Consider the following 17,731-nt stretch of genomic DNA (forward strand, 5'->3'; position numbering starts at 1 on the left):
AAATCCACCCTCTTCCGGCAGAGAACCTCGTCCCAACCACTTCACACTCGGCCGCAAACTGCCTCAGCACACACTGGAGGTAACAGACTGATGATGCCAGCAGGACCACATTGTCTGCAAATTGCAGGGATGCAAACCTGAGGCCCCCAAACTGAACACACTCCACATCTCGGCTACGCCTTGAAATTATGTCCACGAACAAAATCGGTGACAAGGGACAGTCCTGCACCCACTGTGAACAAGCTCGACTTAATGCCGAGAATGCGGACACAGCTCTCGCAAAGGTGATATTATTGAATTCTGAAATCAGAACAATCTCTAAAAATATTTTTTCTTTAAATAGCTTTAATAAAGTAAGCTACTTTTTTTTTTTAGTAGCTTGTAGTTATATAATAATTGAAAGACTATTAGAGATGCTGTTGAGAAAGCTGAACTTATACTGAACCCGGAACACAACTAGAATGTGGCAATGCTGGCTTGTGCATCTGTGTAAAGTGCATTACCTCTTTATCTTTTGATTGGCTCATTTCCTCCTTGCTGGAGTTAGAGCTGTTATCCTCTTCCTCATTAGAGCTCAAACCATCCTCTGACAGATCACCGCTCCCCGAACATCTGACGTAAAACACAAAGTCATTTTCTGCAATCAAACATACTGTGCCTTTCTGCACAAATATATGTGCACACAATTTCAGTTGTGTTTTACATTTACAATGTGAAGTTTAATGGTTTCCATTGCTGACAGAAAGTAATTTACAAATTTGTGCATTATTAGGTCAGGTGAATAAATCAGTTACGAGACACATAGCATTAGATGTCACTGACATCAAACCTGGCATGCCAAATTAAGATGAACTTAACTTAAATTTAGGTCTGTTCCTAACACAAAGCTATTAAATGACTTGGAAAATAGAACTCTATCATAGAGACTACTTTTATAGTACTTTTATGGTGCATATTGACAGCGCCAAGTCACAATATGCTTTCGTTTTAAGGGAAAGAGCAAAATAAACACTCTGCAGAACTTCTCCTTTTTGTGTTCCAAGGAAGAGAGAAAGTCATACAGGTTTGGTATGACATGAGAGAGTAAGTAAATGTCGTCAGACCCTGCATCCCAATCCGGAACATATCCGCCGTAAAACAGTACTCAAGATTAGAATCGGGGTGTCCCAAATCATAGTATGTCGAAATGAGTGTCCCAAAGTTGCCTGGGTGGTCTACTATTTCTGGAAGATTTCCGAAGTGTGGAACCGTGAACACTTTTTCGGCTAGTATTGCCCACAAACCCTTGCCTGACAGAAGAGAACTGACTGTTCGCTTCAGAACTACAAATTTCTTCCGTGAAAAACCACAAACATAGTGAAGAGACTGACAGCGCATCTCCATTTACTCCATTTTACAACATAAAACATCATTAAATGTTACGTAACTACTTTGTTCTCACTGTTGGACGAAGACGCTGATTGGCTCAATATATTGCGAACGATCAAGTGGCTCCATTTACAGTAATCAGAAAGGGGTATAAATGATTAATAATCCTTATCTTGGGGGAAGTCACGTGACACAATATGAGGGTTGGACGTGTGAACGGCGAGCTCTGCGCACTTTGCTAGTTTTTAATACTTTTTATGTCATAAACCGGTGAGATTAGATACACCCTGATTCTTAACTGTTTTATGAAGACAATATGTCAAAGAATTCAAAATCCTCAGGCTTTGGAGATATTAAAAGACACTTACGTGCTAAAGCTGATACCCCAGACAGGGCCGCAGACCAGGGACTCAATTTGGATGGTGCGGCGGGAGAAATTCAGCGGCAACTGGCGAGCATGTCTGCAATGCTGGCGAAGGTTGTCGCAAACTTTGAGGATCTGGTTGTAATACGTCGATCGATCACTTGTTTGGTTTTGGGGGAATTTCAGGGTTGATTGTTGCACTAATGTTGGAATGTGGTCTTTATCATTTTGTTTTTGACACACAATCTATTTTATATAATAAGTCAAAATGTCAAATGTTAGTATGAGTAGACTGTCTATCTCCACATGGAATGTGAATGGGTTGGGGCACCCCATAAAAAGAAGGAAGGTTATTTCTGTTCTTAAACGTAAGAAATATGATATAGTGTTTCTTCAAGAAACGCATCTTTCCCCGCAGGAAGCTGAAAAATCTGGGAAGATATGAGGTAGGCATGTTTTCTTTAGTGCAGGCTCAAGTAAGAGCAGAGGAGTCATTACATTGATAAGTAAACATCTACAATTCAAATGTCTCAAACAGAGTAAAGATAAATTAGGGAGAGTCATTATTGTTTTAGCAGAAATGCAGGGGTAACAGTTGATTTTGGCTAATATTTACACACCTAACGCTGATGATAAGGGCTTTTTTATAGATCTTGAAGGGATGTTGCAAGCCGCTGGCACCCCTCATGATATAATATTGGGAGGAGACTTGAATCTATTGATGGACTCAGTCCTTGATCATAGTGAAGCAAAAGTGTGTAAGCCCTCAAGAGCAACACTGACGCTTCACAGGATATGTAAAAATCTTAGACTTTTGAACTCATCTGGTAGGGACTATACATTCTATTCATCAGTTCATAAGATTTATTCTAGAATTGATTTTTTTTTTTATACCTATGTCCCTCATTTCATCTGTTATTGATTGCTCAATTGGAAACATCTTAGTCTCAGATCACGCCCTGGTGAGTTTAGAGATGTTGCCGAATACGGAGAAAAAGAAATCATATAGTTGGCGCTTTAACGTATCCCTTTTGCAAAATCCTGAATTCCAACAAATGTTAAGGCTGAAATCAATGTTTATATGGAGACCAATTGGTACTCAGTATCCTCTGTGGGCATGGCTTGGGAGGCACTTAAGGCAGTTCTTAGGGGTCGGATCATCCAGTATACCTCATTCATCAAAAAATCCAAAGCACGAGAACTCGTGGAGTTGGAAGGGAATATTAAAAGTGCCGAGGCAGAGCTGAAGCACTGAATGTCGTCTGATGGCCTCAGAGAAATGACCCAATTGAAATACAGATATAATACTATTTTGTCACGGAAGGTGGAGTTTTGGCTATTCAGGGTAAGACAGTCATACTTTGAGTCGGGGGACAAAGTAGGGAAGCTTTTGGCTAGATATATAAAGCAGAGCAAGTCTTTTTCTACCATTCCCTCAGTGAAATGTGCTGATGGTTGATGTAAGAGCTTCTTGCATTCCTTGAATTGATCACGTTTCTCTCTTGTCGAATTCGCAAAGTCTGGGAACAAGAAAATGTTGTGGTTCTTCCAAGAAAGCCATCCTTTACTCCTCACCTTGAGTAACACAAGATCTTTATTGGTTGATCTCAGAAATCTGGCCAAAATTGATCGGACCTGTCTCCCTCCGCAGATCACAGAGCTGGAACTCTGTGAGCTCGCTCGATTTCCAGCTTATGGCCTGTTATATCAAGCAGACTCGGCAAGAGCCCATCTAGGAATTTCACCATATCTCTGCCTTCTTTGTCCTCAGGAATTCCAACAATTCAGATGTTGTTTTGCCGGTTACGAGTCTCAAGGTCTTAAACACGCTCCAAGTCTGTCTTGGTCGCTAGCAGATTAGCAGCTAATTCCCTCTCCGATTACTCCAGATAATCGATCTGTTTCTCAACATCCAACACTCTTGTAACCATCTCAGTGAATTTCGTCTCCATGGCAGTGATTGATCAACGTATTACAGCAAGATCCTCCAAGTCAGCAACGACCTTCGTCAGCATCACTGACATGCTTGACAGTTGACGCTGAATCTCTTTCACCACACTGGCCAAACTGAGTCCCGGGCTTTCGGCCTTTTGCTCAGGGGCTTCAGCTTGAGCACGTAAGTGTCTTTTAATGTCTCCAGAGCCCGAGGATTTAATTCTTTTACATATTGTCTTCCTAGAACCGTTAAGAATCAGAGTGTATCGAATCTCACCAGTTTATGAGATAAAAATGATTAAAACTAACAAAGTGCGCAGAGCTCACGTTCACACGTCCGATCCTCGCATGGCGCCACACGACTCCGAAATCTGCTGGTGGTGAACTTTTTACCTCGGCCATTGATTTTAATAATGCTTTTAAAGAATTCTACCTTGATCTCTATAGTTCCACATCTTCGTCTACTGATGACGATATTAGAAACTTTGTGGAACCATTAGAACTCCCTAGACTGACGAATGAGCAAAACAATTCTCTTGATTCTGAGATAACCTTGGAGGAGCTTGGTGAGGTAATTAAGACCTTGCATACAGGCAAGGCTCCAGGGCCAGATGGCTTTGCCACTGAGTTTTTTAGATCTTTTGCTACAGAATTGGCTCCACTTTTGCTAGAAGTTTATGCGGAATCATTAAAGAATGGAAAGCTTCCGCCAACCATGACACAAGCCCGGATCAGTCTGATTCTTAAAAAGGACAAAGATCCAAGTGAGTGTAAGAGTTACCATCCAATTTCCCTGATCCAGCTAGATGTAAAAATATTGTCCAAAATTTTGGCTAACCGATTAAGTAATGACATCTCCTATACATATAGATCAGGTGGGATTTATTTGGAGCCGCAGCTCTTCTGATAACTTTAGGCGTTTCATCATTATCATGTGGTCAGTGGTGAACTATCAGATTCCGGTCGCTGCCATCTCATTTGATGCCGAAAAGGCATTTGATATGGTAGAATGGGATTATTTTTTTAAATTTTGGAAATATACGGGTTCAGGAATACTTTTATTGGATAGATTAAGTTACTTTATAGACACCCAGTAGCGGCAGTACAAATAAATGGATTAATTTCAGATTATTTTACTCTGGACAGGGGCACCCGGCAGGGTTGCCCTCTTTCCCCATTATTGTTCTGTCTTGCCCTGGAACCATTAACAGCTGTGATAAGAAAGGAGGATGATTTTGTGGCGCATAAGCTTTTGCTTTACGCAGATGATATTTTATTATTCGTCTCCGACCCTACTAGATCTATACCTTGCCTCCACAGAATTATTAATTCATTTTCTAATTTCTCAGGATACAGAGTGAATTGGTCTAAATCCGAAGCTTTGGCTCTTACAACGTACTGCCCGGTAATGGCTTTTCAGCCAGGCGCCTTCCACTGGCCCAAACAGGGCATTAAGTATTTGGGTATTTTATTCCCAGCAAATTTGCAGTTAGAGTTAATTTTGACCCTTTAATAAAAAGGTCTTCGAGTGACGTGGGCAGGTGGGCTTCATTACATTTATCCATGATTGGGAAAGTTAATGTTATTCAAATGAATTGTATTCCAAAATTCAACTACCTGCTACAATCTCTCCGTATAGATGTCCCCCTCTCTTATTTCAAGCAATTTGATAGCATAGCAAAGTCTTTCATTTGGAATGGTAAACATCCCAGATTACATTTCAGTAAGCTGCATAGGCCGGTTGACAAAGGTGGGCTAAGACTACCCAAGATTTTGTTTTATTATTATGCATTCGGTCTCAGACATTTGGCCCACTGGTCGCTTCCACCTGAGAGAGCCCCTCCCTGGTTTCGTATTGAACAGGAAGTTCTTGCCCCTATTTTGCCATTGCAAAGCCTTTCTATCAAACTAACGAAGAAGTTAGGTTACACCCAGTTATCTCGCATTTGCACTCAGTATGGACAAAAGTGTCCAGAGTGTTTAATTCGAACATTTATTTAAATGCTGTTTGAAGCATTTGGCTGAACCCAAAATTATGTATTAATAACTCCCCTTTCTGCCGGACAGATTGGATTGTGAGGGAGGTTAATATGCTCGGTGACCTATATGAGAGTGGATTGTTGAGATCCTTTGAAAATATGGTTCAAAATTTTGGGATTCCCAGGTCTCAATTTTTAAGGTATTTACAGCTGCGCCATCTGCTCTGTACTATTTTTGGGAGTAGCATACACCCCCCTAAAGCGGCAGATACTCTGGGAGCTTTTGGAAAAGGTCATGAGGCATCAGGGTATTACTCCCTGCTAATTCAGAGTCTGGGAGATGGAGGGGGGATGTTCAGAGGGAGGGATATATAATTTGATATAACTTGATTCTGTGTGTATGTTATGTTCCTTCATTATTGTGTTTTATTTGACCCTTTGTTTTTTATCAATAAAATGTTAATATCAAAAAACAAAGAATGCTACTTATCGCTATAAAACAATATGTCAACTGGTTTAGAGCACACTGAGTGTTATATCCCAAGGAAAACACAGTCTGTAGTCTGACTTCATCAGTCACTAATTAAAACTATGAATGCAAAAAAAATAAAAATAAATGATTGATAGTAAAAATTAAATGAGGAACATGTATCTCATGAAAACTGTAACAGTATGATTGACAGGTCAATGTACGGTTACAGGATACACATAACCATACAACAATGTGGCTGAAGGGTCTTTGGTTTCAAGACGTGATTTTATGATGTGACAGTATGTCCCAAAACTTGCACCCTTTTTTGCTACACACTGAAGAGTAGACACTTTTCAATCACAAAAAGAGTGCACACTTTAAGGGCATAGTATAAGTAGACAAATTGGGATGCAGCAAGAGTTTTTATTTTTGTGTGAACTATTTCTTTAAATCAAATTGCACTAGGATGTCCTTTCTGACAGGACTGACAGGGTAAAGTACTCTCTAACACACTTTCTCTCCTCTTTTCTGGTCCCCTCGCTCTCATTCTTCCTCCTGCAGCAGGAGGACAGAGCTGCTCTTGTTTACAGCTTATATAAACTCTCTCTGCAAAGAGACGCCACACACACACACACATCTATACACAAATCCAGAAGGGTACAATCTCTCTCTTTCACACACACACACACACACACACACACACACACACACACACACACACACACACACACACACACACACACACACACACACACACACACACACACACACACACACACACACAGATAGGCAGGCAGGAGTTTGGAGTTTCTATTGTGCCTGGGCAATTAGTCTGAGTGATATTTAAAATATGAGTTTAACTCTATCATATATTTAGGGAAGCTCAGAGGATGGATGGTGCCCAAATCTCACTGAAAAGTTATTATTTTTACCTTGATAATGGCTAATATAGGACTGGCAATCATACACACACGTTTGCCTAAATGGGGGCCTATCATAGACTTCTAATGTTTTCATATAAAGCAAATTATAATTACAGACAAACCCTAACCTTAAAAGAAAACTTTTAGCCAATAATAATAATAAAATTATATATGTATGCATCCTTTTTCTGAATGAGAATTTCCTCAGATGTCCCCAAAGGGAAGTTTCATCATATTCAGCTTTCACACACACACACACAATGGTTTCACTCCAAGTGCTTATGCCTGACTCCTATTAACCAATAGAACACAACAACTAACCCAATACAAACAGAAAATTCCAAATGTTTGAAATGGAATATTAGCTTACTGCTTACTGTGCAGAAAATACAGTATACTGCCTACTACTTTTTAAAAATGACCTAAGTTCAGTCATGACAACTCTCAGAAAGATTCAGCATGTTAATGTGAGAGTAACACACTGATAGGATGTTGGTTTTGGCGAACTAGATCTGCTACGCTGCTGCTGAAGAGCAAGTGCAAAGACTATGCTACTGCTAGATCATACACAGACATGCTGCATTAAGCATGTATGACATGCTGCTACACAATTAGACATACAATCCCTGTGTAGTAGATCTAGACAGGTGGAGAGTTTCAGAGAATAACTCTAGCAGCATGCTGCAGTGAAACCGGCTTAGCAGCAAAAGTGAGCAATTTAAATGTTTGATGAAGAGAGAGTACACAAGTTAATCGGCAACACGATTACTCTGAAGAACCATGTGCACCGAGTGTATGCTAGCTAAGTGTGGTTTGGCCAGCTTGGCAAAATGACGTAATGCTAATTAATTAAATCTTTATGTGTGCCTTGGACTGCTTGGCTGAATGGCTTAAACGGCTAGGGACCTGACTCATAATGTGTACCTGGACCAGGAAAGCCCAGAGGTTTTTTAACAAGTGACTTTACTTTGCTATGTGTGGATTTATTTAAACTAATGACCTAAGATATTGATGTGTGCCAGGCCAGATTTGGCTAAAGCCTCATTCACACCGCCAGCGGTATCGCGCGACGAAGCAACTTCCGGCGATGCAAGCTGACAAGTTGAGGAAATTTGAACTATATGTGTGCCAGGCCTGATTTGGCTAAGGCTTATTTTGTTATAGATACGCTCCTAAGCGTCAGGGCCAAAAGCAGACCTTACCGTGCAAGCCGGTAGAAGAAAATCCCCAGCAACCACCAAAGAAAAATTAATTTCAGAGAAAAATTATCACAGAGTGCTGCAAGCTTATCTGCAAAACTGAGCAATTTCAATGTTAGACAAAGAGAGAGTACATGAGTTGATTGGCTACTCGATTACATGTCAAAGGACATATCTTCCACCACGTGAGCCGATTGGCTTGAAATATCACGTGTAAGCAAATCGATTGGCTAACAGATAAAAAAACGTAAGTGACTACAGAACCATCAAGCACCACAACAGCCGGAGTGATTCAAACAGAAGAAAGTGGAAGTGGTTCGACCAAATGGACGCTATCTATGGCAATAGACCAGTGAGCAATGGGAGGGAGAGTGCCCTGGACTCGGCCACGGCGTTGTTGGAGTCCACGATGGAGGATGGTAAGTTTTATTACGTTAACTCTATATTCTGCTTGAAAGCATCACTTTATTTAGTTGACCAGCTACTGGAAAGCTTTCTTCTAAAACAACCAGGCCAATTTAACTGTTACACTTGTGTAAAATCACCATGCAATAACTGCTTTATGCAGCACAATGAGCTAGTAGCTTACAGCTAGTGGTCGTGTTATTGTTTATGGTCAGTAATGTTTGCGTCGGGTTTAAGATGATGTCACGGCAGTAGAGGCGGCGCAACTATGCCGATCAGCCTATAATCCCACCCATGCTGAAGCGGCACTAAACTGCAGTGGAAAAGCAAGCTCAGAAAAGTAAAGCGAGCAGAGTCGAGTTGAACCATAACGTGCAGTGGAAAAGTGCCATTAAAGAGCACCTATTATGGTTTTTAAACGTGCCTAATTTTGTTTTAAAGGTCTCATACAATAGATTTACATGCATCCAAGGTTAAAAAACACTTTAATTTGCTCCTAATTTAAATTGCAGCATTACCTTTTTTTCCCAGTGTCAAAAACGACTCGTTCAATGATCCATTCTAAAGGATTCATTCTAAACTCCTCCTTTCAGAGAACCTACTCTGCTCTGATTGGTCAGATGTCCCAGTCTGTTGTGATTGGTCTACCGCTTAGTGTAGCGTTTGAGGGCGGGTCAAAGCTGTTCACGAACAGCCAATGAAAACTAGAGGCGGGTCTTTTGTTACCAAATTACGTAGGTTCGTACAGGAAGTAAGTCTGGAATTACTAACGACTCGTTTCAGGTGTTCAGAATCGGTTCTTTCTTTTGGGAGTCAATAACTCCATTTGTCGTGCACTTTGATTTTTGAAACTTTGCAGACTTTTTTACATTCACAAACAGCTATATAACACACTACATGAAAGGTAATATTTGAAAAACCATAATAGGTGCTCTTTAATGGCTTTTATGAGGGAATGAACTACAATCCCATGAAGCACTGTGAATGACGTAACCAAATTAAAAACAATGGAAAAATATAAAACTATTGATTTTAAGTTGTTGATTATAAGTATAGAAACAATATATTTAAATGTTTTTGCATAATATTCAGGTATTTACAAATATATAAGTAGTTTGAGAGTGTAGGGAGACTGACTCGATTGCGTCATTGACAGTGCGTGAATTTTGCAGCGGTTTCTTTGCTATGATTCTCTTATTGTTGGATAGTGTATTTCTTTACCAGGAATTCTGCTATTAAACACAATTTTTAAAAACTTGAAATTATGGAACTCACGGCAGGTCTGTCTTTAAAGGTTATCGTTAATAATCTATTCCCCAATAAAACCAATTAATGGAATTTTACTTCCGTAACCATAATGTTGCTCTCAATATTTTTAATTTGTAAAGTTTTTGTTTTAGTCATAGTAATAGTCTATTGATGAAAATGTCCTTGTAAGGGTTTTTTTGGGATAAAGGAGGAGGCGAGAAGCGAGGTTTCCCAGTTCAGGTGGGAAAAGTTTTTACAGTTTTGCAGGAACACTTGTTGACTTTAGCCACACACAATTTCACAGTAACTTTCCTTCTAGAATTGCATTTCTTATGCCGGTCTCTCTCTCTCTCTCTCTCTCTCTCTCTACTGGTGGTGTGGCTCCTTTTATGTCGCTCTCCCCGTGCTCTGAAATTAGAGACAGGTGTTAGACATAATTTAGCTCAGGTGTAAGCGCCCTTACCACTTTTTCTCTCTCCAGAGAGATGCTTGACCATGCCCCCGCTACCACATATCCCCACTGCCCGACTCAGGCCGGGGCGGCGACTGGCCTGCCTACCACTCCCCCCCCATTCCTGGACAGGAAGTTGGCGACAGCCATCTGCGCCCCTGGTCTGTGGACCACCTTGAACTTAAACGGCTGAAGAGCCAGATACCAACGGGTGATCCGGGCATTGGTATCTTTCATGCGGTGGAGCCACTGGAGTGGGGCGTGATCGGAACAGAGGGTGAAGACCCGCCCCAACAGGTAGTATCGGAGAGTGCGGACCGCCCACTTGATGGCGAGACACTCCTTTTCTATGGTGCTGTACTTAGTTTCCCTCAAGGAGAGCTTACGGCTAATGTACAGCACTGGGCGCTCCTCCCCCCTACCACCTGTGAGAGTACGGCCCCCAGCCCCCTGTCTGAAGCATCTGTCTGTAAAACAAAAGGGAGAGAGAAGTCAGGTGAATGTAAAAGCGGCCCCCCGCAAAGTGAAGCTTTAACTTGCGTGAACGCCCGCTGACACTGCTCAGTCCACTGGACCGGATCTGGAGCTCCCTTTTTAGTGAGATCAGTCAGCGGGCAGGTGACGTCCGAATAATTAGGCACGAACCTTCTATAATAGCCAGCCAGCCCCAGGAACTGTCTCACCCCCTTTTTGGTCTTGGGTCTCGGGCAGGTCACAATCGCCGCTGTCTTGTCAATTTGGGGATGCACCTGCCCATGGCCCAAGTGGAACCCCAGATACCGTACCTCCACCCATCCAATTGCGCACTTCTTCGGGTTCGCTGTGAGTCCCGCTTGGCTCAGCGATCTCAGAACTGCCCTCAGATGTTGCATGTGCCGCTGCCAATCATTGCTATAAATGATGATGTCATCTAAATAGGCAGCGGCGTAAGCTGAATGCGGTCTGAGGATTCGGTCCATGAGACGCTGAAACGTAGCCGGAGCTCCAAACAAACCGAACAGAATTGTCACAAATTGGTGTAATCCAAACGGTGTGGAGAAGGCGGTTTTTTCACGGGAAATTGTCAAGGGGATCTGCCAATAACCCTTCGTCAAATCCAATGTCGAATAAAATCGAGCAGAGCCCAACCGATCGAGCAATTCATCAACGCGAGGCATTGGATATGCATCAAATTTAGACACCGCGTTGACTTTCCTATAATCCACACAGAATCGTACAGACCTGTTGCTCTTAGGCACTAGAACAACTGAGCTAGACCAATCGCTGTGGGATTCTTCTATTACCCCCATATCGAGCTTTGCATCCAATTCTTCCCGAACGATTTTCTTCTTGTGTTCGGGTAAACGATAGGGGTGGCTATGTACTACGACCCCCGGCTCGGTCTCGATGTGGTGATGGATGAGGTTTGTACGTCCCGGTAGAGGGGAGAACACATCCGCAAACTCCTGTTGCAGCCTAGAAACCTCCGCGAGTTGACTCGGTGAGAGGTGGTCTCCGCAAGTGACCGGGGTGAACTGTTTATGTTTTGAACTCACCTCCAGTCCGAGCTCCGCCTTCTCGGGAACTACCGTAGCCAACATCACGGGGACCGCCTCCCTCCACAATTTCAGGAGATTGAGGTGGTATATTTCACGTGCGCCCCCTCTATCGATTCATTTAACCTCATAATCGAGATCTCCCACTCGTCGTGTGACCTCAAAGGGTCCTTGCCACTTGGCGAGTAATTTAGAGCTCAATGTGGGAAGCAATACAAGCACTTTATCTCCCGGTGCAAATTCCCTTAGCTGAGTTCCCGTCATACAGTCGGCACTGTCGTTCTTGAGCTTGGAGCAAATTCTCCTGTGTTAGCTGCCCCAAAGTGTGGAGTTTTGCTCTAAGATCAAGAACATATTGAATTTCATTTTTACTGTTTGAAGGTCCCTCCTCCCAGGCCTCTCGCAATACATCAAGCACACCGCGTGGGCATCGCCCATACAGCAGCTTGAATGGGGAGAAGCCAGTGGAGGCTTGTGGGACCTCTCGTACTGCAAATAACAGGGGGTCGAGCCATATATCCCAATTTCTAGCATCGTCGTGCACGAACTTACGAATCATGTTTTTGAGGGTTTTATTAAATCGTTCCACCAGGCCATCGTTTGAGGAAGGTACACACTGATGCGAATCGATTTAATACTCAACAACTCGTACAGCTCGCGTAGTGTCCGTGACATAAACGTTGTGCCCTGATCGGTGAGGATTTCTTTCGGAATCCCCACCTGGGAGATTATTTTGAAGAGTGCCTCCGCAACACTGCGTGCTGAGATGTTGCGAAGAGGCACTGCTTCCGGATATCGCGTTGCATAGTCCACTAGGACCAATACAAAGCGATGTCCGCGTGCTGACCGTTCTAATGGCCCGACGAGGTCCATTCCAATTCTCTCAAAGGGGACCTCGATCAAGGGAAGAGGGCACAGTGGCACTTTTGGGGTGGCTGGTGGGTTAACCAGCTGGCATTCGCGGCATGCCGCACACCACCTGCGGACATCGCCGCCAATGCCCGGCCAATAGAAACGGGCTATTAGACGGTTCAGTGTTTTCCTTTCTCCTAAGTGACCCACCATGGGATTATAATGAGCCGCCTGGAATACCATCTCCCGACGGCTCCGTGGAATCAAAAGTTGGGTTGTATCCTCTTTAGTCACTCTATACAACCGCTCATTTATAATTGCAAAATAGGGGTATGAAAGGGCGATGTCCGGCTGGAGTCGTTGACCATCGATGACTCGCACTTGGTCGAAGGCGTGTTTGAGGGTTTCGTCTCGCGACTGCTCCAAAGGGAAATCCCCCTCAGGGAATTCCCTGAGAAGGGGAGGGGCTGCAGCCTCTCTCGTCATTATGACGTGGAGCTGTCGAGGACGGCCCCAGCTCTGCCTCCCCTGCCAGAGCATCGCACATTGCACATCTCCCTAACTTCATACAGGACTCATCCGCGCAAATTCCCTTTAATAAAACTCTAAAATCAGGCCAATCAGTCCCCAGAATCAGCGGATGGGTGAGGCGGGAACTAACCGCGGCCTCCACTCTATGCTTTTTCCCCCGGAATTTAATCGTCAGGGTCACCACTGGATACTTGTGAGTATCCCCGTGCACACATTTCACCCTCACCGTTTTAGTTGTGCCCAATGCCTCGGGTTGAACCAAGCGTTGGTGGTTAGTGGTTTGATCACACCCGGCGTCCACCAACGCTTGGTGAGTACCCCCCTTGACACTTACCGGTATCCGGTACGCTCCGGCCCAGTCGGGGGCAGCCTGTGGGAGGTCAGAGACCCGCACCACCGTCCCCAGCTCCATCACAGGGCACTGATCCCGGAAGTGGCCCGGGTCTCCGCACCTCCAGCAGGCTGGCCCAGGCACTACGCCCGCACTTGCGTCGGCGGGCGCCCCCCCCCTGAGGGGGAGAGCGGCGGGGCATCGGGATAGGGGAAGGTGTTGCCTCCCACACCCGGGGAACTGGTCTCAGAGGCTGAAGTCCTCCTCGTCTGCGTGGGGCAGGAACGGGACCTGGAGAGAGAGCAGAACGAGAGGAGAGAGTGTAGGAGGGCTCTTCCGCCCTCGGGATCGCCGCCATGTGGTCCTCCGCAAGCCGGACGGCTTCCTCCAGCGACACCGGGCGGTGGCACTGGACCCACTCCGCCGTCCCTTTTGGCAGACGATGTATTAATTGTTCCAGTACCACCTGGTCAATGATCCTGTTGACGTCGCGGTCCCCCGCTAGCAATCATCTTCGGCAGGCGTCACGGAGCCGTTGGGCGAAGGCAAACGGGCGGTCGGAGCTCTCCAACTTCAAGCTCTGGAAGAGTTGACGACTTTCCTCCGGACTCCGACCAACCCGTTACAGGATGGCTTTCTTTAAATCTCCGTAGGCCAGGAGACTCGTCGCTGGCAGTTGTTGAGCCACGAGCTGGGCTTCCCCGGACAACAGCGGGATAAGTTGGGCCGGCCATTGGCCGAGCAGCCAGCCCCAGATCTCGGCGGTTCGTTCAAACAAATCCAGGAAGGCCTTGGGGTCGTCCGCCGTCCCCATTTTCTGTAACGCGGGCGGGGGTAACGGCATGTGAGTGTCCGGGGTCACGGCTGGGGACGTCTCCTGGCTGAGGAGGCTCCGGTACGCCTGCCGGTCCTCGGCTTGAGTGTGTAGGAGCTCGACAAACCAGCGATCTTGATCTTGTCGGAGCTCAAGCAGTGTTTGCTGGTGGCTCCAATGTAGGCCAGCGAGGGCTTGGACGATCTCCGCCAACTGGGAGGACTCTACGGGGCGAGAGTCCCGTCCATCTTCAACCAAACTTAATTCCCGGGTTTCGGCACCAGTGTAAGGGTTTTTTTTGGGATAAAGGAGGCGGCGAGAAGTGAGGTTTCCCAGTTCAGGTGGGTGCTTTAATTTATCCAGTAACTTTCATTCTAGAATTGCATTTCTTATGCCGGTCTCTCTCTCACTCTCTCTACTGGCGGTGTGGCTCCTTTTATGCCGCTCTCCCCGTGCCCACTAAAATTAGAGACAGGTGTTAGACATAATTTAACTCAGGTGTAAGCGCCCTTACCGCTTTCTCTCTCTCCGGAGAGATGCTTGACCACGCCCCCGCTACCACAGTCCTTTAAATTTAGTCCTAGTCAATATTATGTCTTGTCTGACTAAAATGGCATATCATTTTAAATCAACAAAAATAACAGTTTAGTTGATGTGCAAAATGACAAAAATGATTGTCAAACTGTAACAGCCCAAACTTTAATCAAATATACCAACATTTAGAAAAACGTATGAAAATGTTTTTTTCTCCCCTTTTCTCCCCAATTTGGAATGCCCAATTCCCAATGCGCTCTAAGTCCTCGTGGTGGCGTAGTGACTCTCCTCAATCCGGGTGGCAGAGGACAAATCCGCACATCTTATCACGTGGCTTGTTGAGCGTGTTACCACAGAGACCTAGCGCGTGTGGAGGCTTCATGTTATTCTCACAACTCACCACGCACCCCACCGAGAGCAGGAACCACATTATGGCGACCACGAGGAGGTTAACCCAAGGTGACTCTACCCACCCTAGCAACTGGGCCAACTGGTTGCTTAGGAAGCCTGACTGGAGTCACTCAGCATACCCTGGATTCAAACTTGTGACTCCAGGTGTGGTAGTCAGCATCTTTACTTGCTGAGCTACCCAGGCCCCCTGAACATTTATTAATTTAAACATGTAACAAACAAATAACAGAAACAAAAATACAACTTATTGTGAAAACCTGAGCTCTTAAAATAAAAGCATACTATGAATGTACTGAAGTATTAGCTAATTTTAGAAGTTACTGTATTCTGAATTCTTCATGCTTTAGAGACATGATACATTTTCTGTATTTTAGCTAGTTTAGGATATTGTATGTAGCGGGTTTTTACGGAAACTGCAATGCCTCGCACTTTCTGATACTTACAAAAACAGCCTATACAAAACCGACAGAAGCAAATAAATCGAGGAATTTGTCATCTTTTTGTTTGGCGGGTGTACCTAGAAACTGCTGTGTCGTGAGGTTGATGACAGCGCAGAAAGAGTGTACCAATCAAATTATGTTGTGGAGTGAAAGACAGTCCCGGCCAGTATAACAGTGTGGAAGAATGGACTGAAGAGACTGAATTTGTTATTAATATTAATTCATAATGAACCATGTGAAATTTCAGCAGTGGTGCTAATAATTCAGCAGCGGTGGTGCACCCTAAATTCATATAGAGGAAACACTGCAGTACAAGGACCACTAAACTCTGATTTACCTTAGGTTTATGTTTTCATCATATGGGGTAAACCTCTTAATCACAACAGCAATACTTTACATAAATTCTTTGATCATTCGGTGAAGTCAAATATTTGTTGGTGACAAGTTGCTGACAACTCATTCCAAACAAACGACCACAAACTTAATTCACTGTCCTGCTCATCTGGGAAACAACTGCAAATTCAGCAGAATGCTGTTACTTTTTACCAGCAGTGTGTCTTTATCACTGACAAACAAATGCATGATGGAGGTCAAGGCTGAGCTTACAAAGTCAATTGTCCTCACAGAAGAGTATGTAGTTAATACATCTGAGATCGAGGTAGGCAATTTCAAACAGTGTAGTACTACTTAGTGTTAGATTTGTTCAAGTCCATGTTCCGAAGTATGAGCAATAGGATTAGTAGTGCTTGCGTTATCAAAAAACACTATTTACAGTGCATCCGGAAATTATTCACAGCGCTTCACTTTTTCCACATTTTGTTATATTACAGCCTTATTCCAAAATGAAATAAATTCATTATTTTCCTCAAAATTCTACAAACAATACCCCATAATGACAACATGAAAGAAGTTTGTTTGAAATCTTTGCAAATTTATAAAAAAAAAAAAAACGAAAAAAAAAACAAAAAAACAAAAAAAAAAAAATCACATGTACATAAGTATTCACAGCCTTTGCTCAATACTTTGTTGAAGCACCTTTGGCACCAATTACAGCCTCAAGTCTTTTTGAGTATGATGCTACAAGCTCGGCACACCTATTTTTGGGCAGTGTCTCCCATTCTTCTTTGCAGGACCTCTCAAGCTCTATCAGGTTGGATGGGGAGCGTCGGTGCACAGCCATTTTCAGATCTCTCCAGAGATGTTCAATCGGGTTCAAGTCTGGGCTCTGGCTGGGCCACTCAAGGACATTCACAGAGTTGTCCCGGAGCCACTCCTTTGTTATCTTGGCTGTGTGCTTAGGGTCGTTGTCCTGTTGGAAGATGAACCTTCACCCCAGTCTGAGGTCCAGAGCGCTCTGGAGCAGGTTTTCATCAAGGATGTTTCTGTACATTGCTGCATTCATCTTTCCCTCGATCCTGACTAGTCTCCCAGTTCCTGCCGCTGAAAAACATCCCCACAGCATGATGCTGCCACCACCATGCTTCACTGTAGGGATGGTATTGGCCAGGTGATGAGCAGTGCCTGGTTTCCTCCAGACATGATGCTTGCCATTCAGGCCAAAGAGTTCAATCTTTGTTTCTCATGGTCTGAGAGTCCTTCAGGTGCCTTTTGGCAAACTCTAGGTGGGCTGTCATGTGCCTTTTACTGAGGAGTGGCTTCCGTCTGGCCACTCTACCATACAGACCTGATTGGTGGAGTGCTGCAGAGATGGTTGTTTTTCTGAAAGGTTCTCCTCTCTCCACAGAGAAATGCTGGAGCTCTGTCAGAGTGACCATCGGGTTCTTGGTCCCTGATTAAGGCCCTTCTCCCCCGATCGCTCAGTTTGGCCTGGCGGCCAGCTCTAGAAAGAGTCCTGGTGGTTCCAGACTTCTTCCATTTACGGATGATGGAGGCCACTGTGCTCATGGGGACCTTCAATGCTGCAGAAATTTTTCTGTAT

General features: G+C 44.3%; 1 protein-coding gene across 2 annotated transcripts in view; it reads right to left on the bottom strand.

Moving 5' to 3' along the window:
• LOC127436832 (FYVE, RhoGEF and PH domain-containing protein 6-like) overlaps positions 1-17,731 on the bottom strand; it is a 52,322-nt gene that overhangs the window by 26,834 nt on the left and 7,757 nt on the right. For both annotated transcript variants that reach the window (XM_051691267.1, XM_051691268.1), the window contains exon 3: positions 504-612. In XM_051691267.1, the coding sequence (XP_051547227.1) occupies positions 504-612 (109 nt within the window). The remainder of the gene's footprint in view (positions 1-503; positions 613-17,731) is intronic.

Source organism: Myxocyprinus asiaticus, chromosome 47 (genome assembly GCF_019703515.2).
Source record: "Myxocyprinus asiaticus isolate MX2 ecotype Aquarium Trade chromosome 47, UBuf_Myxa_2, whole genome shotgun sequence".
Lineage (NCBI taxonomy): Eukaryota > Metazoa > Chordata > Actinopteri > Cypriniformes > Catostomidae > Myxocyprinus > Myxocyprinus asiaticus.